At 38.4% G+C, this 27051-nt stretch overlaps 1 protein-coding gene across 5 annotated transcripts; it reads left to right on the plus strand.

Annotated features, from left to right (window-relative positions):
* The first annotated feature begins 214 nt into the window (after positions 1–214).
* On the plus strand, positions 215–26886 carry LOC108138802 (probable G-protein coupled receptor 158). Of its 5 annotated transcripts, XM_017261286.2 has the most exons (15): positions 215–375; positions 1984–2401; positions 14808–15823; positions 21029–21268; positions 21329–21387; positions 21839–21958; positions 22033–22113; positions 22180–22528; positions 22959–23027; positions 23086–23487; positions 24039–24233; positions 25318–25499; positions 25799–25910; positions 26303–26323; positions 26655–26886. In XM_017261286.2, exons 3-15 carry the CDS (start codon positions 14978–14980, stop codon positions 26850–26852), a joined length of 2874 nt encoding a protein of 957 aa, XP_017116775.1. In that variant the 5' UTR covers positions 215–375; positions 1984–2401; positions 14808–14977; the 3' UTR covers positions 26853–26886. The 5 variants fall into 5 exon arrangements, with proteins under 5 accessions (XP_017116775.1, XP_017116777.1, XP_017116779.1 ...); XM_017261288.2 differs by lacking the exon at positions 26303–26323; XM_017261290.2 differs by lacking the exon at positions 26303–26323 and having other exon boundaries at positions 216–375; positions 25372–25499.
* Positions 26887–27051: the final 165 nt, after the last annotated feature.

Consider the following 27051-nt stretch of genomic DNA (forward strand, 5'->3'; position numbering starts at 1 on the left):
AAAATAATATATGTAATCATTAAATTAGGGATCTCACAGATAGAAATTATAAAAGTACTTGGTAAAGGTTTGAGTCCTGGATAAACACCGGTATCCTCTAAGCGAGGACTCAAAACAATAACATTTGGAGAGCGAAAGAACACGAAGAGAGAGCTTTTTCGGAATCAACAACTTAACGCGCGCACTCGCAGCGACAACACAATGGCAAGGATTATGATGTGAAGGTGCTGGCGGAACTCGGAGAATTTACAATTGAGTACAGGACACAAACGCGAACGCACACGCTTCGATTGTGGGCGCTGCCACGGGAAAAAGCCAAGTTGAACCAGTGCCTCCTAACCGACAAAAAATTGAAATAATTGCTTAAACCGAAGAGTATGTGAAAAAATGCTGAAAAACGCGTGGTGGTGAAATAAGTCAAGGAAAAACGGGAAAAATACAGGCGTTGCGGGCCGTTTCTTTGCGTATCATGCTCGAAGGGAGCAGCTTTTCCAACATGCGCCACGCATTTTTTGGGTGTTAAATGCTCGTGTATCTGTCGGTTTTTGCGCGCTTAGCTCTGCGGCGGCATTAATACACATAGACACACACAAACACACACACACACACATTGTCATATACAGGACGAAATCCAGCCAGGATATACATATGTGTGTGAGACGCCGCTCCGTTAGTTTTGCGCGCGTGTTGGTCTACCCGCTTTCAGTGTGCAAATCGTTTAATTTATGAGCAAAATATATATTTTTATACGCATTTCTCGTGCATTCCCGTTTCGTTTTCGTATTCGGTTCGTTTCGTTTTCGATTTCTCGTTAATTTGCCGTTCGCCTTTCGAGCCAAATTCGTACTTCTGAATAGCGGCAGGAGCAGCAACAACAAGGAGTTCCAAGTTTCACCTTTCACACACATACACATACAGAGACACTCAAACACACACAAACACACAGAGACACATTCGAGGCCACAGGATGTCTTTTTGTGTATCCTAGAGTTATTTTGAAAGCAGCGCGTGTAGCACAGAAGGAAGGAATAAAAAAAAAAAAAAATACAGCAGGAGTTGGTGCATGCGAGAGAAGCGAAGGATTCTATTTAACTCGGAAAAAGTTTCACCGCCTTGGACTTTTTATGGCTCTTCTTTCGGCCTCCACTCCTTGGCCTTAATCAACTTTGTTGGACTGCAGCTAAATTGGCCAAATTCCATAATTGGCTAAAAATAAAAAATGAGCAGGAAAAAGTTTCATGAAAACAAGTTTGAAAGGACTATACAAATTTGAGTGTTTTTTAAAGTATTAAATTTCAAAGAAATATTTTAATATATTTAAACAATTCCCAAACAAATTGTGAAAGCTAAAAGCAGGAAATTTTTTCCAGTTAAAACAAAGAAAAAACCAATTCTATGTTTCTTATGTTTAAAATAAAAAAAAAAACCCACTTAGGAATTTCATCACATGATAGTATTTCAGCACTATAAGTATCTCTGCATTCCTACGAACTTTAAGAGCTTTGGAATTTTCATTATAACGTCTAGAGATTTCGGCATATTTCACCATTATTTTAACTTCTTAGACAAGAAAAATATTTGATTATTTTGCTTTCTGTGAAAGGCAATCTCGACTAACTATTTCATTTTTCTTTCGTCCACTTCAAATGTTGTCCTTAAAAGTTTTCGCAAAACTCCCAGAGAAATTGCAATCCTTAAACTTTTGATTGCATACTTTTAGCAGCAGACCGGCAGTAAAAAAATATCCAGATATTGATTACATGATTTAACCTCTTGAACGTGCAACATAAAGAATAATTTATTTCTGTCAGCAAGAGAGGGTTTTTTCTAGCGCAAATCAGGATATTTATGATTTTTTTTTTCAAAGAAAAGCATTGTGTGCTTGCAAAATGTATAGTGAAAAGATGAGACAAAGTGCACTATGTTGATTAATAGATGTGTAAAAGGAGATTTAATATTTATTATTTTAAAATCTTAATAAAGTTTTCCTGATTCAACTGACGTCGGCTGGCTAACTACTCGCTATCTGCAAAATATAAGCAAATTTCAATTTAAACAAAATCAATACCGAAAATCAACAAACGAAGATATCAAAAGAGTGTGGCGCATAATTTAATTTACCAGCGAACAACTACTACCAAGGAAAACGGTCTGCATAAATATAAATCCCGCGATAAACCCGCGCCAAATCCGACTGCAACCAACCAAAATACAAGCGATACAAAGTCAACAACAATTTTTGGAATTAATTTTATTTGATGCGCGCGCTCATAAAAATTTACATAGAAAACGGCATAAAATAAATACACCCGGCCAGCGAGAACGCGAGCGACAAGAGTGAATTGGTTAACCATGGAAAAGGCGTAACTGGCAACTGCTGACCCAGGCCCTATAACTTTAGGTTAGTATGTCGTCGCTGTCTTACTGACTTTGGACTCCTGGCAGGAGCTATACCATTTCCTTCGCCTTCGCCTCTGCTTTCTTTTCTTTTAACGATTTCTCATTTCATTTCGAGCCTCTCTTTATGAACCCACTACTTGTTGGCTTTTTGGGCATATCGAAGCGAAAGAATCAGATCTCTACTTAAGAAATCTCAATGAACGTTAGGTTTTATAACGAAATAACTTTAGCTTAGATGTGTAAAAGTACTAATACTCTATTCTTTTTTAAAAATTACTTTTCAGACACCTTAATTTGCCTTAATAATTTCAGACCCGTAAAATTCTAAAGGCCTTTGCATTTTTAAGAGCTAAGCTTAATGTTTTTTTAGTAAATATAATTAATAATAATAATATTATAGAATTTAAATAGACATAACTACGGGGTATTTAAAATTTGGAAGTTACATCGTCTCTTTTTTTTTCTGCTGTGCGTTGCTTACTCGTTTTGTTTATCCTTTGGCCCCGATCAAATAGGCATCATTTGCCTGAAGGCATCTAGAAAAAGGAAGGAAAAAGGTTCGCGACCGCATCCACCGCTCCGCCATCGCATCCGCATCCACATCCTCGTGCACATCCTCAACCGCGTCCCCATCCGCGTCCACATCCGCGTCCATGTCCGCAGCAGTGACAGCAATTTGAGCGACAGACAGTTGATGACTGTGTTGACAGGAGCGGGGAATCTCCGATATGGAGCCGGGAGGTCGGGCCATCTCGGGCCATCGCTTCCCTATAACCCAGAGTTCTGGGCGATATTAACCCTATTTTTGTCGTAAATTAATTACGAGCAGCAGATGGAGGGAAGTGGGTAGAGCGTCGGGTACGAAAATAGGCACGCACAATTTTTATGAAATTTAATATTGAGCGGTCAAAGCGAAAAGGAAAAGATTGAAGGTCTTTATGGCTTGTGGATGAAGACATAATCTTAATAGTTTGGGTCTATGATAGTACATTCACTGGCTGTTGTTTATCTCACTATAAACATATGCATTGGGCCATAAAATATTCAAAGATAGGAATTCTGTGTTTAATATGCATGTATGCTTTTTAATAAAGTTCTAATCTCATTATCACGCTTATAAAGTACTTAACTAATTGAGAAATATTTAATATTTATATTTGGTTTGTAAAATAATTTTTTCCTAAACAAAAATAAATATGAGTGAAGTCAGAGTTTTTTATGATCATAACTCACTAGATTGCTATACCTATATACATACGGTTGATACAACATATTTTAATGTGAGTAATATTTCAACGACAACCCAAAAGGTTGGTCATTTATTTTATTTTGTTTGTTTTCAATTTGTTGCCCACTTCAGTAGTTGGTTTCTTACGCAGCCCGTTTTTATTTTGCCCACACCCCCATAATTCCGGGCCATATATTATGGAATCCTGCGACTTCCGGTTGTCGCTTTTGGCATTTGCCAGTCCCACTGTCTATTTATAGGCGCCGCTCACGCAGACATTGCCACTCCCAATCCTTCATCGTCGCCTCCCTTATTGCAAAGAAAATTGAAAAGTAAATTATGAGTATTTTTTTGTATTTTCTTTCCACTCGGACTTATGCTGGCTTTGTTTGTCGTCGCTTCTGAGGGAATAGGCCTGGACTAGTTCTCACTCGGCTCCACGTGCAATTCCTTAACTCAACCATACACCTCTTAAACATACGCCCATCTCTTTTACTTTTCCTTCCTTTCGTATGCTTGCTCAGAACATACAGGTTAGGTAAAAATTATAGATATTTGGGAATGGAATTTCTATTAATTTATCAGTTGTTTCTAATAGAAGTTGCTAATTTTATATTTGTTACTACTTCTACATTTAATAAAAAATTTGACCTAACAGCTATTTAAAGTTGAAGTCAAAAATCATAATGTTAAAAAGATAAACATTAAGATTTTTTGATTCCACAACCTATCAAAATATTTATAATTGTGAGTTTTACATTTTGTCCAGTTCATATATTAAAACAGATATTTTAACTCCTAGATATGGGTTTTAAGCTCGTGAGAAATAATAAATAAACGTTTGATTCCATCTGGTGTTCAGATGTTCAGAAGCTCCAGCTAAACTTTGTACATTTCATAATAGCTAGTATTTTAACCGCAGTTGTGGCTGGTATTGTGGGGAATTTATTGAATTTTTATTGGATTTCTGTGCCGGCTTGCGCTAGCTGGCTGCTGTGTGCTCGTTAGGCGTGGCATAATTCATTATGTGGACTCACCAACACCCAGGTTCACGCCCACACCCACAACCACACCGAAGCCCTGGATAAGGAGGAAGTCCACCAGCCCCTTTCGTCAGGAGCCTCCACTAATGACGTGCCGCGTGCTTTGCATATTAATGCACAAAACGAGTATGCAGCTCAATTTGCGATTTAAAGAGTCTGCCTCTGGCATCGGTGGATTTAATAATGTTTTTCTTGTGAAATGCAGGGAGGTCCTTTTCAAGGACACGTTCTGTGATTAGCACAGGACCGAGAGGGATTTCGAAGGGGAAATTTATTACGCTGCGAAGATCAAAACCGGATTGCCAGGGCACCAAACTGGCGAGCTCACCGTTTCATATTAAAGCAAAGCAATTTTGGGCAGTCAAATGTGTGCAGGGATATGCGAGTGGGATTGTGTATGCTTGTATATACATACATATTTATATATGTATGGGTATCAGCCACCCTGCAAAGTTGTCCTAAGCGTTGTATTTTTGGAAAAAGTTTTCAGAACTTGCTCGATTTTAATTAAGGGCATTTTCCTATTAAAATCAAAGAAGCAAGCAAATGTTTACATTTAATGAATTGCAATCCATTTGTTCCAAATTATATTTTAGATAATTTATTGCGCATTTACTGTTAATTGGAAGTCAACAATTTTATTTGATAAGTTTATTGTTGACTTTAATTTTACTCTATAAATGTTTTCAAACAAAATTGTTTTTTGTTTTTACTTCCAAAACAACAGGTTTTGAATTTAAAAAGTTTTCCAAGTTAAACAAGTTTTTTATTTGAGTTGTCTTATAAATGTGTAAATTAAGGGAAAAATATTCATTAAAGAAAGTTGAAATTCTTTAGAATATTTAACAGGCATAATCCCAAATTGAATTCGCAGTGAACTGGTCTAATTGCTGGCCAGCGATCTTCCAGCTCGTTGCTTAACCAAAGCGAAGCTATCTGCAACTTCCCGTTTGCATGCACGAGTATTTACATATCTGCTATCCATTGCCATTTCCACTTCCATTCCTATTTTGCTGGCAAACTTTTGCCTTTGGCCAGAACTTTTGCCTAGGCGAAAAGTTGGTCCAAACAGTGGTGGGCCCACTGTCGCCTTTGCAAAAGTTGAGGGATGAAACGGGCAATATCAGGCAGTTGCCTTCACATTTCTAAGCAAACGTTTAATATTCACGCTTGAGCGCATTTCCAGCGACGTAGCGAAGGGTGGTATGAAAATGTGTGAACTGTTTGACGCTTATCTATATGCCTTGCCGTTTTGACCAAATTTTATTGCCTGTTTCCAGGCCAAACGCTTCGTTTCTGCTCAAGTGAACCCGGTCGTAATGTTCCGGAGCTGCTGTTCAGCTCTTCCGCTATTCCGCTGTTCCGCTATTATGCAATTAGCCACCGCCCAAAAGTCCAGGAAGGATGTCCATTCCCTTGATGATGATGCCAAAGCGGTAGTTCATTACTGGCTTCTAGCCATATTAATCATACGCCATGTTGTGCGCACAAGCGGCGTTAATTAAGCCCCGGTCTGTTGTCGAGCATTTAAGGCACTTTAAATGCAATTTCGAATTACTTGTGAGAAACGCCGCTTGTTTACATACCCAACAACATTGGCCACCGACCACTTTTCCCCTTCTGTCCACTTCTGCTCAGGCTTCAACTCGGACGTGGCCTGCAATTGCGATTCCTCTTTAGTGTTCGTGCTGCGTTCCTGATTTTCCGTCTGGTCTGGCTTCCAGCTATCATTCAACTTTCATGCGAACATTTGTTTTCCCCATTCCGCCATTTCCTCGATTTTTTCTCTATTTTTAAGTGCTGCTCGGTGGCAGCTAAGGCCAGTCAGTCGCTGTCTCATTTTCCATTCCACATGCCACAGTGGTTTAATTAGCAATATTTCGGTAGCTATTTCCTAAAAATATTTCCCTCAGTTTTAGTTCTCAAATTAATATTAATTTATATGCCTATTTATATCTCCGTGCCAAACCGGTACAAAAACTGAAAGTTTTGTTTTAATAAGTGCAAATAAGTACAAACAGTATTAAAGTATAAGTATTAATTAATTTTTAAATAATAATAAACAAAAAAGTAAATGGGCTACTCTACTTTTTTGTTTCATTTCAATATTTATTAAACCACATATGTTTTATTTTGATAGTATTACAATTTCGTGACTCATTGTATTTTAAACACTATTTTTGTAAACTAGAAAACTTTTTGATTTTAATATTTTAAAAGATTTTCCTTTAGGTATGTATTTTACTTAGAAACAGATCTAAAATGAAAGCTCAACTTTACTTCCCATTGTTTTAGACACCTGAACTTTAGATATAAAATATGTAAGGATTTCTGAGCCACCCCCTCTGATAGTTAAAAACTAAGTTTTCCCTGTGTGAATAAGGTAAGGCTTCACCTTGCTATAGCACCTTCCCCCCCATCGACATTAGTTGTCTTGTTTACAGACACGTTTTATTGACGCCAAGAAGTTCTGGCGGACTTTTTGCTTTGCCAGTCAGCTAGTCAGCTAGCCAGTGTGCCAGAGACCAGAACAGTGCCCATTCAGGGCCCGACGAACCATCAACGGAAGTGCTCGTCGCCATTTTTAGTGCACTTCTTGAAAGTGCGCACATTTCCGTTTGGCATCAATGATTCGGATTTCTATTCTCCTCCCTCTGAATCACCCCCAATCTCCTCCCACATTTCATGTCCTTCATGTCCTGTTTTCTTACCCGCTTTGGCCACTGCTTTGGCTGCTTTGGCTTCACTTCTGCTGATTTTAATTTTGGTAAAAGTTGTCACATTTGATTTTTGGCAATTGTTCGGTTTTATGTGCGCTTGTCTCCGCCTTATTCTGTTTTTTTTTTTATGGCGCTTTTTATGTGGTGCCATGTCGCTGTTGCTTTGTTTGGACCCACGGACGGCAGTTGGCTTTATTGTCTTGGCCGCCGATTCATCCGGAAATCTGGGGTCAGAGGGCAGGGAGAATACAGAGTAGAGAAAGGAAAGGAAAGCAATGGAATGCCTGTTGCACGCCAAGGAGCGAAATCTTAAAACAAAAGCCGGAGAAAAAGAGATTAGGGGAGCAAAGAAAAGTTTGGCTGGAGTCGAAGGATTCATTTCTCTGTCTGTCTGAGAAGGGGAACTAATTAGCCAGAGATTGTAATTTATCTGTTGTATAGATTTAGTTTAGATTTGGTAGCATGTAATAGATAATAACGATGCAGGCCGAAAGAAAATGTTAGGATCGGATGAAGTTAAACAGTTTCTTTTACAAACATTAATTAGATTAAACGGAAATAACTGAGGGAAAATGTTGGCATAGGTCGGAAAATGTTTAAAAGGATGACAAAAAGATTTCTAAGACATTGCAACATGCAATTACCAAACCTTTCTGAAAAAAAAAACAACAATCTTAATCATTGTGTAACAAGTAATTATATTTTTCCCTTGGGGTATATATTGCTGCAATTATTATAACTTAGAAATATATTTTTATGACAATAATTCATGAATTAAGTAATAATAAAAATTAGCACATCAGTTTTCATTACTAGGAAACTAGATTACTGCCTCGGAATTAGTAATCTACCTTAAAGCCAGACTGCACTTTCTGGCTGCCAATAATGCTGTTAAACTATTACCCCACTTAGCTGAAGCAATCTATAAATTTAATCTACTCAAACAAAACGTAAACGCTTGGCCAACACTTGAAGCTAGGCAAACTTGTTTACCCATTCACCTCCGCAATCTGGGCTGCATTGTCATTGATGTCGGATCATCCAGCCACCCATTGTCCTGCATAATAATGGTCCTTAGAGCTGCTTTAAGAGCCTCTAAGATATTTATGAACTGCAATTTCTTATGCAATTAAATGTGGCCTTTAGGTCGGGCCATAGCCATAGCCATCGCCATCGCCATCGCCATCCACCGCCCACTTGACATTGTCATGGCTACGGCGGCTCAGCCTCAAATGACATCGGTTCGAGAATGGGGAATTTCCCCGTACTTTTCCGGGCCCCCTGCCACTGATTTTCCCTGTTCTGTTTGCCGCCTGACTGCACTTTGGATCCACATATTGGATGCATGTTGTACACAGCTACGATCCGTTCGGGAAAATGGCACAGGATGCGGGGACAGGCTGCACAAATAGAATGAATCGAAATAAAATCAAGTGAAATTTGAACTTTTGTGTGGAAAAGCGAAAATGGGAAAAGGCGTTGTTTGTAAATAGCAATCGAAACAGCAATCTGGGCGACACTTTTTCACGCTCTTCCAAGCGAAATAAACAGGAAAATGTATATGCTGACTATGTATTTGATGTGACCAAATTTGAGCAATCTTACCTCCTGTACAGTGAAGCTTGGTAATGTACAGCAAGTATACTAATTAATTGAATCGTAGATTGGCTTACATTTCTCGTTGTCCTTCAAGGGAATAAGTAAATAGAAATGCTTTCGACATTAGCTTAACGGAAAGATACAATATTTTGGCTAAATAAAAAAATTATAAATGTTAATTTTCACAATGAAACAAAAGTTATAAGAATTTGTATTAAAATGTATAATTTTTTAAAGAAATTCACTCCATTTTAACAAGTTAGGAATCCCAAAAATTTAAATTTAATTTCAAAGGGTCCACTGTGTCCCCCTCTTCGCCCCCCTTTTCCACGGCTTTTGGGCTACGGCCAACAACAAAGCTAATAAAAAGCTATGACCTCGAAAAGTTCAATTTTGTTGCTGTATATAAACGTTGAGTGTGCTTGACAATTTTTCACGTCAAGCAACAAATTATGCCGTAGCATAACATTAGGCGCACCCACACACATCCGCAATCACATGGTCCTTCGACATTTTGAAGTGAACCTTAGCCGGCGACCCCGCCCACCCCCTGGCCACCGCCCCTTTTCTTTTCCACGCCTGTGCGTGCCAAGCCGACTCGGTAGCGACTTTATCTAAAAGCGCACTTAGCCCAAGTAGGCCAAGTAGATTATGGCCAAAGAGCCGCTTGTCTATGGGGCATATATACTTGTATTTTTATATAAATACACTACAAGACTGCCCATGCACAGCCGCCCGAGGCATGAATATTGATGAATAATCGCGATTTGAAATATGTTTATCCTCCATATGGATGTTTCTCACTAATTTTAGTCAGCTTTCATAATTAGGTTATTTCCTTAGGTCTACAGAAAAAAGTATTTCTTTTTGCATCGAATATTGAACAAAAAGTCAAATAATAAAAATAAATTTTGTGTTTTTAATTACTTACAAAATCAATTGATTCAAAATTAAATGAATCTTATTTTTTAAAGTTTTTAAAATTTACCATTAGTGTATTTTAATAAAAAAGGAGCAATCAGATCGTTAGATAGCCACCAAACAATATACAAAATATATTCAAAAATGAGATTCTAAGGTCATGCTTTTAATGATATAAACACTAGCAGCACTTGAGTAAATTGTGCATGTAAACACTCTCCCAAAAAAATAAAAAAAAAGAATTGGGCCATGCGGCAGAAGAGCTAAAGAACAACAAAGTGCGGCGCCAGACCCTGAAAAGTGATTAAAATGATTGTTGTACAACAATGTCCGCGTCCTTGTAAGGGTTTTGCAGGCACCCTCCTCCCACTTCACCCACTTCTCCCCCATTGCCAAAAAATAGCGCAGCCATTACAGTGCTGTCTCTTCTTTATAATTTTTTTTATTTCCCTGTCATTAAACAGTGTTTGCTGAGAAATTGAAATTGTAAATGAAAATAAAAGAGTAAGATTTTTTGTGAGTCCCTTAGTAGTTCATAAAAATTGTATTCTTTAATTTTCATGCACAAACCTTAAATTTAAGCTAAAGCAACAAAATATCTAATAAAATTTAAACAAATGTAACCAGTAAATACAAAAAGGATTATTAAATAAAAACATTGTTTTGCAAATGCAGCCAAATACAAATTTAAATTAAAGTAAAAAGTAATCATTAAAATTAACAATTCATGTCAATATTTACATACCTAATATAAATGAAAAAAACAAAAATTATGGGTAATATGGGCAATTTAAGAACCAAAATTTGGGATTTTAAAAGTCTATAGCTGAAACGGCAGTGTCCACTGTATTTACATAGAGTATGTATCCATATAAATGGCTAAATTTATCTAGAAAAGCATAATTGGAAAAGTGTTTTGGGACTGGCACTCGAAGCTTTTAGCCGAAAATGTCTCGACAAAGGCACAAGGGAAGCGATTTCAAGCGATGTTGTCTGATTTGTTGGCTTTTCGGTGTTTTTTTTCTCCTTTTTTTGGGTTGAAGGTGGGGGTGGGGGCGGTTTGGAGGTCCTGTGGGTGGTCCTGTGGATGGAAAGCAGTTTGTGCTGACTTAAGCAAAGCGGGACAATACAATACAATGGAATGCTGCGGGTGCGAGTTCGAGTTCGAGTTCGAGACCGGCGAACAATTTGTCCTCGAGCCTGTCAGCGGCGCTCCTTATTATGTCTCTCCTTCTCCTTCTGCAATTGCTTTGCTTGTTGCTCTCTCATTGTTTAATTGTTAACCATTTTGTGTGTGTGTGTGTTGTTGTGCGGCTTTGTTGCATTGTTTGATTGTTTCACGCCCGAGCTTTGTCCCGCATTCTGTGCGTGTGTGCGAAATAACATTTGTCTAATGAAAAGCGCTCTTGTCTCTCCCTTCTACCTCCTGTCCCTGTCTCGCTCGCACCTCGTCTGGCCGACTTTTGCTATTTTTAGCTCATTATGTTGCCATGGCCCAAAGGACACTACATCCTTAGACACGCCCTAGGAACTCAGGATTCATCATCACTCAAATGTATGAGCTGACATATATGGTTTTCTTATTATGTCTTTTGTTTTACAACATAATCCCCCGAAATTTGAATGCATTGTTTGTCTTGGTAGGGAAAGCTAATATTTTTTGCTATGTTAATATTACTATATGATGCTGATCTAATTAATTGATCTATTTGATTATAGTTTTTAACTTATTATTCCACATCTGCCATTTCAAATTTGCTAAATCCCAAAACATAAATAACTTTATTGTTTAAGCCAATAATAATTAATTCTAATCCTCTTATAGTTGGCTTTCTCACTTTTCACCTTTCCATGTTCTTCCACAAATTACAAAGGCAGTTTCGACACAAAATAGGGGTTTGATTGCCCTGCAAACAGAAATAACATAATTGCCAGAAAATATAAATATTCAACAGCTGGGAAATGATAAAATATCGCTTTGTTGTTTGCCCATAAAATTTGCATACCGTAGTTTGCAGAATAGAAATGTTAAATATATAGAGGCTGACAGCAACCTCAGCAAATCCAATTTGGGATTGAAATGTGGCCCACCTGCCAACGACTAGTTATTTGTGATGTTTGATTTCTGCTGCAGTCCCAAAAGCAAAGTCAAGATAGTTGGCCAATTGGGTTGTAACTGCAAACATGCAACGAGCAGGTGACAGGAAGTGGAACATGAGCACGACACGGCAGTCAGAAAACCAGAAATCTGGTTAATTGAATACAAAATGTCACACAGGGACATTCGCTGGGATTCGGATTTAGATACAGATACATATAGAGATACAGATACACCCATTCAGAGATGTGTACATTCTCGCATCCTTACCGCATTAGCTGCAGTTGAGCGAGTGTCAAGGTGAGGTCAGGTGAACCCAGCCAGGCAGAAAACAGGCAGCAAAAACAGGGCAAAACTGGAAAAAAAAATTGGCATTGCTATAGTTTAGTACCTGTCCACACTGAAAGTAATATATATAGCTCTAAAAATATTATTTGTTCTGTGATACTCGAAGGTTATACCAAGTGGTCTACTAAAAAAAAGAAACCGAGCGCTCTTTTATAAATACAGTGTTGAATAAAACACAAAATATTTGATTATTATACTTTAAAAAATGTTAGCCCATTTCATCCTAGTCTGATATCAATTTGATAAGTTTAACGATTTATTTTAAAAATAAATTATTTATGAAGTGCTAACACTTAAATATTTAATTTAAATTATTTGTATTAGATTTCAATGTGTCTATTTTCTCAAAATTATTAATATTTAAATCTCAATTATTTTTTCCTGCCTATAAGTTATTTAATTGGACAGTCTAGCTTAGATATTTATAGAAAAACATTAACATTTGTCTCACAATCGATGAATGGAGTTTCGTACATTACACTATAAAGCATTTTCCTTATACCGATTTGTTGGTTAGCTAGTCTAGAGCAAAATGCATAAGTTATATTCTCCAAATAGAACCATTCAGAATATGTAAATCAAGAAATTTTGCCTTAAATGGACCAAAGAGAATATATTTTTTTCCGTTCGTCCTTAGTCTTCCCTTGGCTGCTGGCATCTGGCCAAATCACGTAATCACAACTTGTTTATGGCGCATGTGCCAACTATTCCCGACTTTCACCTTCGTCCCGTCCCTTCAAAACCGGACCCATCGCCGAAAAAGAGACTTACCACCTACCCACCTGCAGTTGCAGCCATGAAAATTAATTTCAATTAGCGGAAATTGTTTTTACACCTGTTTGCCCTCCAGCGCATAGCACATAGAAGTCGTCCAAAACCGTTTGGCCAATTTGCGGCCTGTCATCGCGAATTGACGGGCACGGGCTAATGCCGCACTACATATCCCCTCCACTTTGCAGGGCAAATTCATAAATCAGAATTGCAAATTGGCAAGAGCAGCAGCAGCGAAGAAAAAAAAACACAAAATTATAGCATACCGCCGGGCGACACTTGAGTGCAGCAAAAGGCAAGTGCCACGCCCAGTCCCTTGGGAACTCGTAACTAAGCCAAGCAAATTCCTTTTTTGCACTGGTTTCATCGTTTTGTGGGAGTGGCGGAATGTGGAACAAAATTGCACACAAGTTTGTCTGAGCTGAGCAATTTAAAACGATTTAATTGCAGCTTCATGCTGCACAGCGTGATGCCCGTCTCCATAAACCATAAATTGTGTTTCAGTTTTTCCATACACACAATGTTTTGATAAAATATGTAGTAGTCAGCTGCAACTGAATATTATTAAATGAAAGATTAAATTATGTCTGAGCTTATAGTTATTTATTGGATTTTAATTATTTTTAGTTGGACAATTTAATTTAATTGCAGAGAGGAAATGAACTCATATCTAAAATTAGTTGCATTGACAAAATTAAACAAGAAAGGTTATTTAGCTTTTTTCAATAATTTATTTAGCCTTTGCAGAGTTTATTTTTAGATAAATTTGTGCAAAACGGAATATAAATTAAATGAAAAAAGAGCAATAAGGGAATACACTTTGTAATAAGGGATTTTAACGGAAACAAGTACCATATCTTTTATAGCTGCGGCTTATCGGCCATTCATTTCTGTAGTATAATGTTAAATATATTTCTAACAACTATAAAAATAATGAAATTAATAAGTAAGAGTATTTTAAAGTTTACTACCTCTCACTGGATTGTCGTGCATTTCGGGAATCCACTTTTAGCGGACGTTTGTCAATTAATTTCCAATTGGTGCGGCTATAAAATTGTCATTTGGTCGGGGCGTTGTGCAAATGGCAGTGTGGGTTTTGGTTCCTGGTCGAGAGTTTGGCTGTGGGCATTTTAATTGGTGCTGTGGCAATCAGCATAAATTTGTTTAGCAAATGCAGTCAAAATTAATTGAACATGCATGCGCAATATGGGTGAGTCAAAAAAATATGTAACCGCCAATATTTAAAGAGTAATTGAAACGGTCATGGAAATCGTTTACAGTCAACTTAATTGTGTTTACTTTGTAATCCGAAATTTTTGCCTAGTGTGTATTTATGTTTATTTGATTTTTCAATGGTATACATTTTTAGTTTCCTTTTTATACATATAAAAACAACCCAGTCTTACGATTGAAGTCACAGTCACAAAGATCGGTCTTCTCTCAAAAATATAGTGTAAATAAAAATATACATGTATAAAGTATATTTTACTTTAACTTAAGATAAGTAAATTTAAGACTAATTTCCGAATGAGATAAATTTACACTCTTATATGGGGTATATAAAGTTGCATTGTGCTTCATAGTTTAAGGCAAAGCCATGTCATATTCAACAAACTTTTAATTTATTTTCCGACTAAGCCGCAACTAAACAAAAGCAAAAACTTTTCTAATTTTTGCAGATGAGCGCGCCACTGTGCCACAATTTCGGTTTACACCTGTCGAAGCTGCCACTCCCACGAGAAACTTTTTCTACCGCAACAAGAATAACAAAAACCACAACAAGAAAAACAAATACAAATACAAAAACAAAAATCAAAACAAAAACAAAACGAGCAACAACATCAGTGATATGGAACTGTGCATAGCAACAAAGTCAAAAACGGAAATCGCTCAGAGTTCAATGCAGCAAAGCAACTACTATCAAAAGAAATGCCACCAAAATCAAACAAATACTCAAGTACAGAGCACTCAGCAAAGCAATTGCAGCAGCCACAGAGATCGAGACCACCTGACAAAGCAGCAACAAAACCAACGAACAAATAGTGCAACAGCAACATCATCAAATTTTAAGAGCAACATCAGCAGCAAGAACATCAGCAGCAGCAACATCAGCAGCAGCAGCAACATAATCAGCAGTAGCAACATTAATAGAAAAGCCAGCAAAAACAGCAGAAAACCCAGTAGGAGCACACAATTAAACACACTCTATTCACTGCTGGTGCTTTTGATAGTCGGCCTTGCCACCGTCAGCGCCTCCCCCAGCCTGCCACATCCCTCCCCCTTTTCCCTTTCACGCGAGAGCAGGCGCGATGCTCTTTTGGCCTACTACAAGCGCGCTCACCTGCAACCAAGTAGCGATGCCTCCGGCGACGCCTCCCTGGGGCACAAGTACCAGTACCAGCACCAGTACGAGAACGAGAATCAGTATCACCTGCACCACGATGCAACCGGCCTTGACTTTGACGAGCTAACGCCCACCGTCAGCGTTGTGTCCGTCCTCAGTCGGGCGGAGCGTTTTCGATTGCGTAAGCGGAGTGCCACCCCCACAACGCCAGCAACTGTGGCGGCCACGGCGGCAACATCGCCCGTTGCCGCTGCAACATCGCCACCTGCCGCAGCAGCACCATCCAGTGAAGCCAAAAAAACGGAGGAGAAGTGCGAGCCCAAAGTATTGGAAGCGCTACCCGATGAGCCGGTAAGTACTCTATGTAATACAAAGTACTTTAATTATTATGTTATATTATTATTTTTATAGTTTTTGGAAAACCAAAATAGTTTTTATTTAAGTAAGCATATATAATGACTTTTATATTACTAAAATGTGACTTAATGGGCTAAGGTTAAACAGAAAGAAACTTTTTCTAGGATATAGAATTTTTGTTTTGGCTGAAATAAATTAATACAATCTTAATTATGTTTTATTTAAATATTATTGCGATTAATTGGATAATTTGAAAAGGAAACATGATTGGTTCAAGGCCAAATCAAGTTGTATATAATTTATATAACTTAGGTACTTTTCCAACCCCTTCAATTAAGTGGGATCCTTCGACTGTACCGCTAGTTCGAAAAGTGTACACATTGTGTTTGACTTTGGAACTGCTCAAGTATGCCACCTTATAATTTGCTAGCTAAGAGGATGGGTAAAAGTTTCAACTTTGCACTTAGTCACGAGGACTACTTAGATCAAAAGCAATTCCAAAGAGCAGCAGCAGAAATAAGCAAGCGTACAATTTAGTGCCTGAACTTTTGAAGCAATCAAAGAAATGCAAACGTTAACTCAACGGATTGGAGGCGGATTCACCTTCCGGCAGCCTTCATAACTTTTGACATTTGGACATTTGTGTGAACGAATGCAGCCTGCACTTCGCATCGATCCAAGGCAGAGACAATTAACGACAATTTACGAAATTGCCAACGCTGCACCGGCGAATAATCAATAAAATTGCTGAGATAGCAACCCATATAATGTGTTCGGGGTGCTCCTTCATTTTCGGTATCCTCTGCTTTTTCCTGCTGACACAAATCTCTGCGCAAATCTGTGCTTCTTTTCCGTTTTTACCTCCCCTCCACCTTGTTGGTTGTCGAAAAAAATATTACGCATACGCCACGGCTGACGCAAGTAGAAAGTGGGTGGAAAGTTTTCCCTTTTTAGGGGCGTTCCTTAACACACAAACCGCGGGGTTTTGGAAAGAGTTGACAGCAGTTCATATGTGGTGCCTCCATCTCCTCGCCTAGTTCCTTCACTTTATGATTCTGCCTCTTGTACGAGTTAATTAAGAAATGCTAATGAAGTGAGCAGAGCATACACCGTCGCACCATAAGATCACTGTAAAAACTGTAGGTTTTGAGCGGATTTTAAAAGGATTTTATTCATAGATTGCCAGATTTTATCATTAACAGATGAATTTAAAATACTATTAAGTGGGTTTTATAGGGTTTATATTTAAATCTTTATAGTTGTTTTTCTAAAAATCAAGTTGTTTTGAAATCTTGAATGTTTTAAGATTACAAATAATTGAAAAGGTAATTTCAAAAGTATCTTTTACTTTAGCTAAAGTTTTCACGTTTTCAAAAATACAAATTTCAAATGCAAAAATGGTTTAAATTATTTAGACTCTTAGTATTTTCTCATATTCTTTTCAATTTTTGTATTTGCTGTTAAAATTATGACAAACAAGCTAAATAAAAAACTTAAAAAGCTAGTGTTTTAAGTAAGTTTCATTTGATAAACAAACACCTTAATCAAAGTAAAGATCCCATCAGCTTTTCACTGTGTAAACGTATAAACCTCACACTTCCCAAAAGATGGAATTAATTGAAAAAGTTAATATATCTTTCCGTGTGCGCATCACAATATTTTAATTGAATTTGCATGACAATTGCAGCCCAGGACTTTAAGTCAGGCCTCGTTGGCAGGGTTTTCGCCCACCGTCTGCTTGCCATCCCATTCCTTGGGATGCTATTTTTAGTCCGCTTAGCGAATCGAGTATAAATATTCAATGAGTCGGCCGGCGGTGTAAACAGAGTCCAATACATGACGCGCACGAATCGATTACCCGACTAAGTTTCCTCTGACGCAATCGGGTCCTTGGTGTAATTAGAAGACAAACAATGAGCCGAGGGCAGGGAAAACCACAGCAGCTGGAAAGCAGGAAAAAAGAATGTGTAGCATCCTCGGAGCGATTTGAATCTCGAGTGTGGCCAAATAAAATAATAATAAATATATGTGGTGCACAGCAACAGCGGCTGACAGCTGCCAACTTGGGCATTATCCTGGCCATTGTGGCCATTGTGTCTGTTCCCCCCGCATCCTGGCACAAACTGGGCCCCCTTCGTCCTGTCTCGCTTCCACTCTCGTCCCGTCTCGCTTCCTCTCTCAAGCCCTGCGGTCAACGGCGAGCGCCTTGTCGAATGCCTGTCAAGGATTATTGTTGCTGTTGCTGCTCATGTTGCTACTGATGTTGCTGTTGCTGCTGCTGCTGCTGCCATGTTGCTGTTGTTCGTTTTCGCTTCCAGCTGGAGTGTGTCCGCCCTGTGCTTTTTTCGCTTCGCTTTTTCTGCGTGTGCGTGTTGTTTTGCTAACAATGCTGAAGCTGCAAAGTTATTAATAATTGTTTTATATATTTTCTTTTTTGTTTGTGATGCTGGACACGCGTATTGTTGCTTTAAAACCAATGTTGCCCACTTTAAGCCCGTACTTAAAGTTGTCAGTTTTGTAATACCTTTAATGGGCTTTTTTATGATCCGCATTTCTGGTTGGGAAAGGAAGCACTGATAAATATATTTCTTAAATGCTTTAGGGGCTTGTACTGAATCTTCAAAATGTTGTATAAAATTTAAAAAGTTAAGGAATAGTATTGTTTTACACATAATATTCCTATCATTAATATTTATAATTGATATATTATTTTTTGTCTTTAAATGGCCTTTAATATTGAAATAAGTTTCACGAATCAGCTCAATTAGCTCATTTAAAATCTCAATAAGGTTATTTAAAAATTAAAAAATGGAAAAGGGCAAGCAATTAGTATAAACTTTTATTACTGCACAATTAATATGTGTTCGTTTGGATTAATTGACAATTTTTCTGTTCACCACGCAACCAATTACGTTTCCAACTAATTTGGTTAACATTAAAGCTGCCAGCTCTGCGTTTAATATTTATGCACACATAAATTTAAAAACCATTGCCACTCAACAGAAGCATTTATGTTAATCCGATAAATAAAGCACACACACACACACACACACACTGGCAACTTCCGCAGCAATCAGCTTATGTCATTCGCCTTGTCGTCCTGAATAATGTAATGAATGCAGGCGGGTACAGTGAAGCCTGTCAGTAATCGCCGGAGTGTGCCAGTGTGCGTTCAGGATTTGCCGAGTGTCAACAGCAGTTGAGCCAAAGACGGAAACAAAAAAGAAAAAAAAAACCAAAAGGAAAGAAGAGGAAAGGAAAGCACTGGCTGACATATTTTATTCATTAAGCACAGAACATAGAAAATAAAAGGAAATACATGCAAATGACAATGAGGAAGCATACAGTTACGCCATGTAAATATTTTTATGGTCATAAGTAGGAATTTTGTACATGCCAATGCCGGAAAATGCAGATGGAAATGCGGGAAAGGCGGGAGTGGACATTAAAAAGCCAGTAAAACGCGCTTTACTGATTTCATTTGGCCGTATGTGTATGTGTTTATGTGTGTGTGTTTTAGCCAGGCTCTTGGCATAGTTGCTCACACACACTCACATACAAACTCGTCCTGGCCATGTTGGCATAAGTATGCATGTTTTATTGCACACACACTCGGTAGGTTTTTTGTGGCTGCTGGTGCTATTTACAAGTGTTTTCCACATACATTTATACCCTAAATAAAGGGCGCGAGCGTAAGGATATATGTGTGATTGCAGCCATTTGGTAAAGAAAATGAAAGGATCCTGAAGGAAAAAGAAATTGTATTATAAAATGTATAATGACTTAATGAGAAACAGTATTTTTAAAATTAAATTTAAATTAAATAAGTCATGAGAACTTTTTTAATATTTAATAATAATATTTATTGAGCAAATTCAAATTTGACAAAAGTTAACTTAGCTGCCAATATTACAAAAAGTTAGAGTATTATCAAAGGTTTATGATTATGGTCACACCGCATATATACGAGTGTTTAGACTCTTCATCATAGCTTCATCTGGTAGTGGGTGGGCTCCGTTCTCATGCGATTTCTCGTAGAACCTTACACTGATTGCTTTTACCTCGATATGTTCATTTAGGCGGTAGATTTGCATACACATAAGCAAAAGAAAACAACAAAAAACAAGCACACACACTGGCGAGCATCCACAAACATTTGTATATTGCTGTTGCTTGTTGGCAATTTATTTGGGGCTTTGGTAGCGTATACGCAGTGTGGTCGCTCATCACCAGGAGCCCTGCTAATGGGAAATATTTGTTTTAAAAGCCAAAAGGTGCCGGCCCAACTACATGACTCACCCGCCCGCAGACAACATGACCCGCTCCCCTCTGTTCGGTTCATCCTGTGGTTACTTTTGTTTCACAAAGCCATAATGATGTCATCAAAGTTTCCCATCCCCCCTTGCCAACCTGGCTTTTGTGCGTAGATCTCGAGAGCTTCTTGTAACGTGTAAATTATGTACAAACATTTGGTTGGTTAAGAGCTGAACAAACTTGGATTAAAAACATTTCTGCAGTCGCACAGCCTGGGGATGGCATTAAATCCTATTATTTCCCAGTCGGAACCAAACTTTTTGTACTCCTTGGCAAAAGGTGTTGTCGTGAAACGTGTCCTGTGCGCCAGGTGAATAATTAATGGTCCCAAGTCAAGGGAAATGTCCTTGCCGAATTCCAGCCTGGTCACTTAAATCACGAGGCTGCCGATGCGTATACGAAATTTTTCGGAATACCAAATTTTCATTCACAAATCACACGATTTCCACAGGCTTAGTGGTCATTTGAATTACTTATTTAGGCATTTTCCTTTTCAATAATGGCAATAAATTTGGTTTGGTACAGTAAACATATTATGTTGTTATATATTTCTATTTAATCATGGATTTATTCTATTTAATATCTAAATTCGTAAATTTTTGCTTTGAAATATACCATATCTTCAACTTGGGCTTATTTTTGAAATATTTGTCATTGATTTTAATAGGTATTTTAGGTATTTTACTATTAATTAGCTGATTTTTTTCAGATTGAGTTATATGTTTAGCAATTAAATTTTATGTTTTATACGAAATTTAGTTCCTTAAAATATGTTATTTCTAGCCAATGAATTTATTTATTTGCCATATCCTAAAATAAGCATAAAATTGATTAACTTATGATTTGAGAGAATTTAATTATAATCGGTTTTTATGAATTTTGCAGTTTTACGACTACACAGACATCGCCGAGGATGCCGCACGCCAGTTCATTGAATTTTTATCGAGTAAATTCCCAAATGCCAACACGCCGATTACCATCGATGAGCCGACACGTGCGGAGGTGAGTCGCCGGGCGAATGGCATCGCCAGCTATGCCCTCAACGAGGACGACAATCTCCTGGCATTCGCCATCGCGGCGCCCAGCATTCACACGGTGGTCGTTAAATTCAGGGATAACGTTACGGTACGCACTCGCTAATCAGCGATAATGGATGCAAGCTAATCGCTGTTTCACTTATTGCAGATACCACCGGATCAGGTGCACAACAAGGCATATTTGGGTTCCTACTGGCGGGAGTTGGGGTAAGTCTGCTTTGGAACTTTGTGGTTCTTATTCAGCTTTGTATGAATTTACTTTATTTTGAACTGAAAGACTTCAACAACACTCAAAAATGAATATATTTCTTTAAATAGACAAGATAGTTCAACATAATAAAGCATCCTGCTATGGCAATGTATTAATATTATAAAAATGTCGTTAAGTTATGTTTATTCTCTGAATCCAAAGTCTTCTAACTATAAAACAGAATTTAAAATTTAAAATCAAGATAGTAAAGCCTCTAAAATTTAACAGTCAATTTAAATCAACAAGCTGTTGAGTCTCCGTATCCTTTAGAACTTACTTAAAAGATATCCATCGCTTAATTTAAATAGTTCCCATGCTTTGCACCACACATACACACAGCACTCATATGCATAAGCCAAATTGCGCTTGGAAAGTTGCCCATAAATGTTTTGTTTCGCCGTTTTACAGTGCGGCCTGGAACAGCACGGACGGCACTCAGGAGTGGGGGGCACCGTTTCGCGACTGCAACCTGTTGACGCGCCGCTGGCTCTGGCCATTTCGCATATCCTTCAGCGAGCACAGGATAAAGTGAGTCAAATCGAATCGAATTGACATTTGAAAGGATGAGGGAACAACTTGTAATTTATGGTAAATATTTTCAGAGTTGTGGCGGCTGCCTTTATTGCCGCCGACGAGGATGTGTGCAACGATGGCCTGGAGGAAGTTTTCGGTCGTCGTCATGGGTGAGTTACTTGGAAAAGTTTATCTGTATATCTGCAAAATACGTGATTATGGAAAATCCCATTTAGTTGCGATCGGAATACGACTTTCTGCCTGCTCACCGAGAACAAACCCGCCGCCACCAGGGATGTGTACACCTGTTTGTGCCGCGAATCCTATTACCTGCCCAACTCCACGCTCCAGGGATTCCGAGGCGATCGCGTAGAGCTGTCCGAGGGATACGACAACTACTCCTGCATCCCGTGTCCCGGCGGATGCTCAAACTGCGACAACAACGGCGTCTGCCTCACCTTCCAGGAGGAGGAGGTGCTCAACGTGGACGCCTGCCTGCGCCTTCTGGTGGCCATCGTCCTAGGCGCCTGCATCCTGTGCTGTGTCGTCCTCGGGGTGATTGTCTTCCGGCAGAGAAAGTGCAAGGTATATATATTTTATTTGACTCTCAGGCTTTTAGAATTGAATTTTTTAAAAGTTTCTCATTCTGCTGAAAAATATAAAAAAAATTAGACCGTTTAAAATAGCTTCAAAACAACATTTACAGGAATAACTTAGAATTTAGAAGTACATGTGCCGCTTTACCTTTGTTTTATTTTATTACACAGCTTTAAGCTATTTTAATAACCCCAAATTTTATAAAAAAAAAAGATTAATGATGCCAAAAGAACAAATACGTTATATTTAAATTTATAACCTATCAAAGCTAAATAAAATTGCAATACGTGTATGAACCATACATTTTACAACTCTTACAATTATTACAAATTCTAATGCTAATTTGTAATTTTTAAATTTTAAAAATTTTTATTAGTAAAAAAAAATGTACTAATTACAAATTTGATGATATTTTCAGGCCATTGCCTCGGGCATGTGGACAGTGCTGGAAACGATACTGCTGGGCATTGTTTTACTTTATGCATCCGTAAGTGTTTCCCTTAGTGTTCCTTCCAACTTTTGCCAAATAACTTATTCCCTTTCAGGTTGCCGTCCATTTCTTTCCCGCCTCCACCGAGCGATGTCTGCTGGAGCCGTGGCTCCGCGAACTGGGCTTCATCACCTGCTACGGGGCCATCATCCTGAAGCTGTACCGCCATTTGGTGGACTTTCGCACCCGCAAGGCGCATCGCTGGGTGCTGCGCGACGTGGATCTGCTCAAGTACCTGGGCACCATGGTCTTCGCCGTCATCTGCTACATGGCTGCCTTCACGGCCTCGTCGCTGGACCTCCTGGAAAGCGCCCAGCTGGAGAGTCTCAGGGAAGCGGACACGAACACCTGCCACCCGCTCAAATGGGAGCTGGTCACGCAGACCAGCGAGATGCTCATCCTGTGCTTCGGGCTGCACCTGTCCATCGCCAGTCGGAATGCCAACACGCAGTTTCGGGTAAGATTTACAACTTTACAACCTTAAATACAGTAAATTTGAAATATATCAGTCTAGGAAAAATGGCTTGTAAAAGTTAAAAAATGTATATATTTCAATTAATCTGGTTTCCGTTTTTTGCATTTTCTGTAATATTTGCCTTTATCAAAAAATTCACTTAACATTTTAAAGCAGTATGATGCACAATATAATGATCATTTTTCTATTTCTTGAAATTTTAGGAATTTTATTTATAAATTGTAAGAAATTAATAATATTTTCTGATTCTGTATTTTTTCTAAATTATTATGGTCATCAGGTTAAATGCCTGATAAGTAGATGCTTCTATTAATTCTAAAATATAATGTTATGTTATGTTATCCCTAACATTAAATGAACATAAAATATATATGCCAGCCTCTTAACTTCGATTTAATAAATAGGTAGCTTTTGATCAATTAAGAAGTGAGAAAAAGGCTAATTACGGTTTTTTGTTAAATAAAAAGCAAACTCACTGTAAGCAAACGGCATTAAAATGAATTAACCGGCTATTTCCTTTCGTCCCCAAACAGGAACGGCAATTTCTGGTGACCGCCCTGACGCTGGAGTTCCTGGTCTCGTCCAGCTTCTACTTTCTGCGCTTTGTCTACCTGCCGGAAATGAGTCCCAGCGCCATTCTGCTGGCCCTCTTCATCCGCTCCCAGCTGACGAACAGCTTCGCCTTGGGTCTGATTTTTGTGCCAAAGCTGTGGTATCAGCACAAGCAGGTAACCGACATTAGTTCTCAGCATTTTAATTTACTTATTTTCCTTTGATTTCCTTGGTTTTGAGTGCGCTCTTTAGTTGAACACATTGTGATTTAGTTGGGAGCCGTTGAGTCCTAGTCGGGCTTTAAATATATATGCTTAGAGTATTCTTTACCGTTCACTTTGTGCTGTCTGTCGGTGGCGTGGTCGTCATAATTGTCATCGAAATACGTATTTGGTATTGACATTGGTTGAGGAAACGATTTTTGTTAATAACTAGCCACTACAATTAAATAAATTTAAAAGAGGAAACCCAACCGAAAGTTTTTTTTGCTTTTGCTTAAACAATTGAATTCTTTATTTGGTTATGGTTATTTTTAGTTACTGTTCTGGTTTCATCGTGAAAATTAACATAATTTTAGAATTAAGCTAACATTGAATTGAAACTTTAGTCAAGCTATGAAGTTGCTGCAAGTGTGTCTCGTTTTGTCTCCGAATGTTAGTCTGTTTTTAGCTCCTATTATTTATGCTTGAAACTATTGCACTTTAAATTAACTAGCACGCTATTTTATTTGCATGGTTTACATTCTTTTTTGCATGATTTTTCCAACACAACATCAACTATAAAAACAAATGACAAAAATCGGTTTCCTACAAAATCCAAAATATGCATACCAAAAGAAATCCAATCTAGTGTTTCCAAAATTCTCCTCACTGTAACTATCTCTGTCTTTGTGTCTCTCAACCGAATAATCTTTTAACTGAAATTCTCTGTCTAAGTAGTCTTTTTATAGCTAACGTCCATCTTTTTGAACTTTTGAGTTTCTTTTTTGATTATTTTCTTTTACTTTTCATTTCCAGCACAAAAACAGACATACTCACAACCAATAAGCACCTGCCATTCCACATACATAAATATATACATACATAAATATACATAAAATACATGACCTCCAGCACAGGACTATTCTATTCTATTCCATTCTATTCTGTTTTCGCTCTCTCTTACCTTGAGTTCCATTTCCATTTCCGTTTCCGTTCTCCATTTTCCGTTTTACTTCCTGAGTGTGGTTTGCGGTGTTTGTTGCATCTTCATAGCTTGCAGGTTCGTTCGCTAGCGTATGATCTATCAATACGTTTACCTGTGGATGCTTTCAAGGGTACGTCACACGACGCCGGCCAGCGGCTGGGCGGAGGATATGCCGGGCTCTGTCTGGGCGATCCGGACATCGGGGAGCTGACCATATCCGAAATGAGTCCCGAGGACATACGCGCCGAACTTAAAAGGTACGTCTGACTAGCTCATAAGTTCCGGGAACCTTTACATGCGTGCAAATAAGATTTTAGTTAGTATATAGCCGTTTAGAATAAAATAATAACCTTATCAAATTAATGAACTGCAAAATTTGTATCCCTAAAGGAACACTATACTTTTTAACAGTCATTGAAGCGGTTTATAAAATTGTAACAGAATTTATTAAATTTAAATTTCAAAATAAGATTGCATTGTTGGTCTGCAAGGGCACTCGGTATTCTGTTTCTTGTTTTTCCCAAACTTATATATATATTTACCTCGGCGATTGCAGACTGTACACTCAACTGGAGATTATGAAGAACAAGACTCTGAGGCAGGACAATCCGCACATCAGTAAGCGACGTGGCGGACGGAAGGCGGGTCACCGTCGCTTCTCCCTGCAGGTGAGTCGGGGTCACCTCATCCGGTGTAGCAGTGTGGTCAGTCCACCAGCCATAGTGCTCACTGTACATGACATCACCGAGGCCTTTTTGGGGGGACCGGGCTGTAGGACTCTGTTACTCAGATCGACTGTAGCTGTAACTCTTCAAACCGATACCAAACCTAATGCTGCCCATCCCGAGCTCCCTAGATCTTTCTCTCCCCAGTCTCTCTTTCCGCTTCCGTTTCCGGCTATCTATTTCTATTGCTCCTCCAATGTGAACTCTCAGTATTGTTTGCCACTAATATTAATACATCTATAAATATCATTGTTTTTGTCATGGCTATGTTCAATATAATCGAATCCCACCACAACTAAACCAAACAAAACATTAACCACCAATGTTGAATGTAGAAAAAGGGCAGCAAGGATAAGGTAAGAACTGACGGCCGCATTCTAGAATTCCTAAAACCAAAAACCTTGAACCTAACCCCATAAATAATATCTGTGTTGTGACTGTAAACTAAACTGTAAAAGATACTAAAAGAACTTCTCGCACGTTTGTCTATAAACTTATTCCCAAGTCCCCCGATAAAAACCCAAAAACCAAAACCAATTTGTGTGTCTGCGTGTGTGCATGTGTCCGTCCATAGATAGCACTTCATGTCTAATCCAAAACAGATTGCACACGAAACATAAACAAATAACTAGAGTTTCTAAGATGATAGAGAGTAAAAGTTAACTAAGGTGTATCCCAATTTCGCAGGCTTTAAGTGCCAAACACCGCAGCAACAAGCATCATCAGGACATCGAGATCACCGAGGCGGAACCTTCACGAACGCCCGAGGACTCCGTTTGCAGTGCCGAAGGACCCACGGACACCTATGCGGAAATATCGGGCGTATCCCACTCAATGCTCTCCCACTCGATGGTCTCCCACTCCGTTGTCTCGCACTCAAAGTAGGGAACCCAAACTAAGGCGTTCCGATCGCAGGATCATCAAGGATAGTGTGTATATAAGTATTAAACAGTACGATACATGTTGGTTGATGTAGATAATATGTATATGTTTGTGAGAAATAGTTATTATATAGCGCAACAACAAAAAACAATAAAAGAATTACTTTAATTTCGAAAGGAAAGAAAAAAAAACCAACAGAGAT

The sequence above is a fragment of the Drosophila elegans genome, unplaced genomic scaffold (assembly GCF_018152505.1).
Source record: "Drosophila elegans isolate 14027-0461.03 unplaced genomic scaffold, ASM1815250v1 contig_814, whole genome shotgun sequence".
NCBI lineage: Eukaryota > Metazoa > Arthropoda > Insecta > Diptera > Drosophilidae > Drosophila > Drosophila elegans.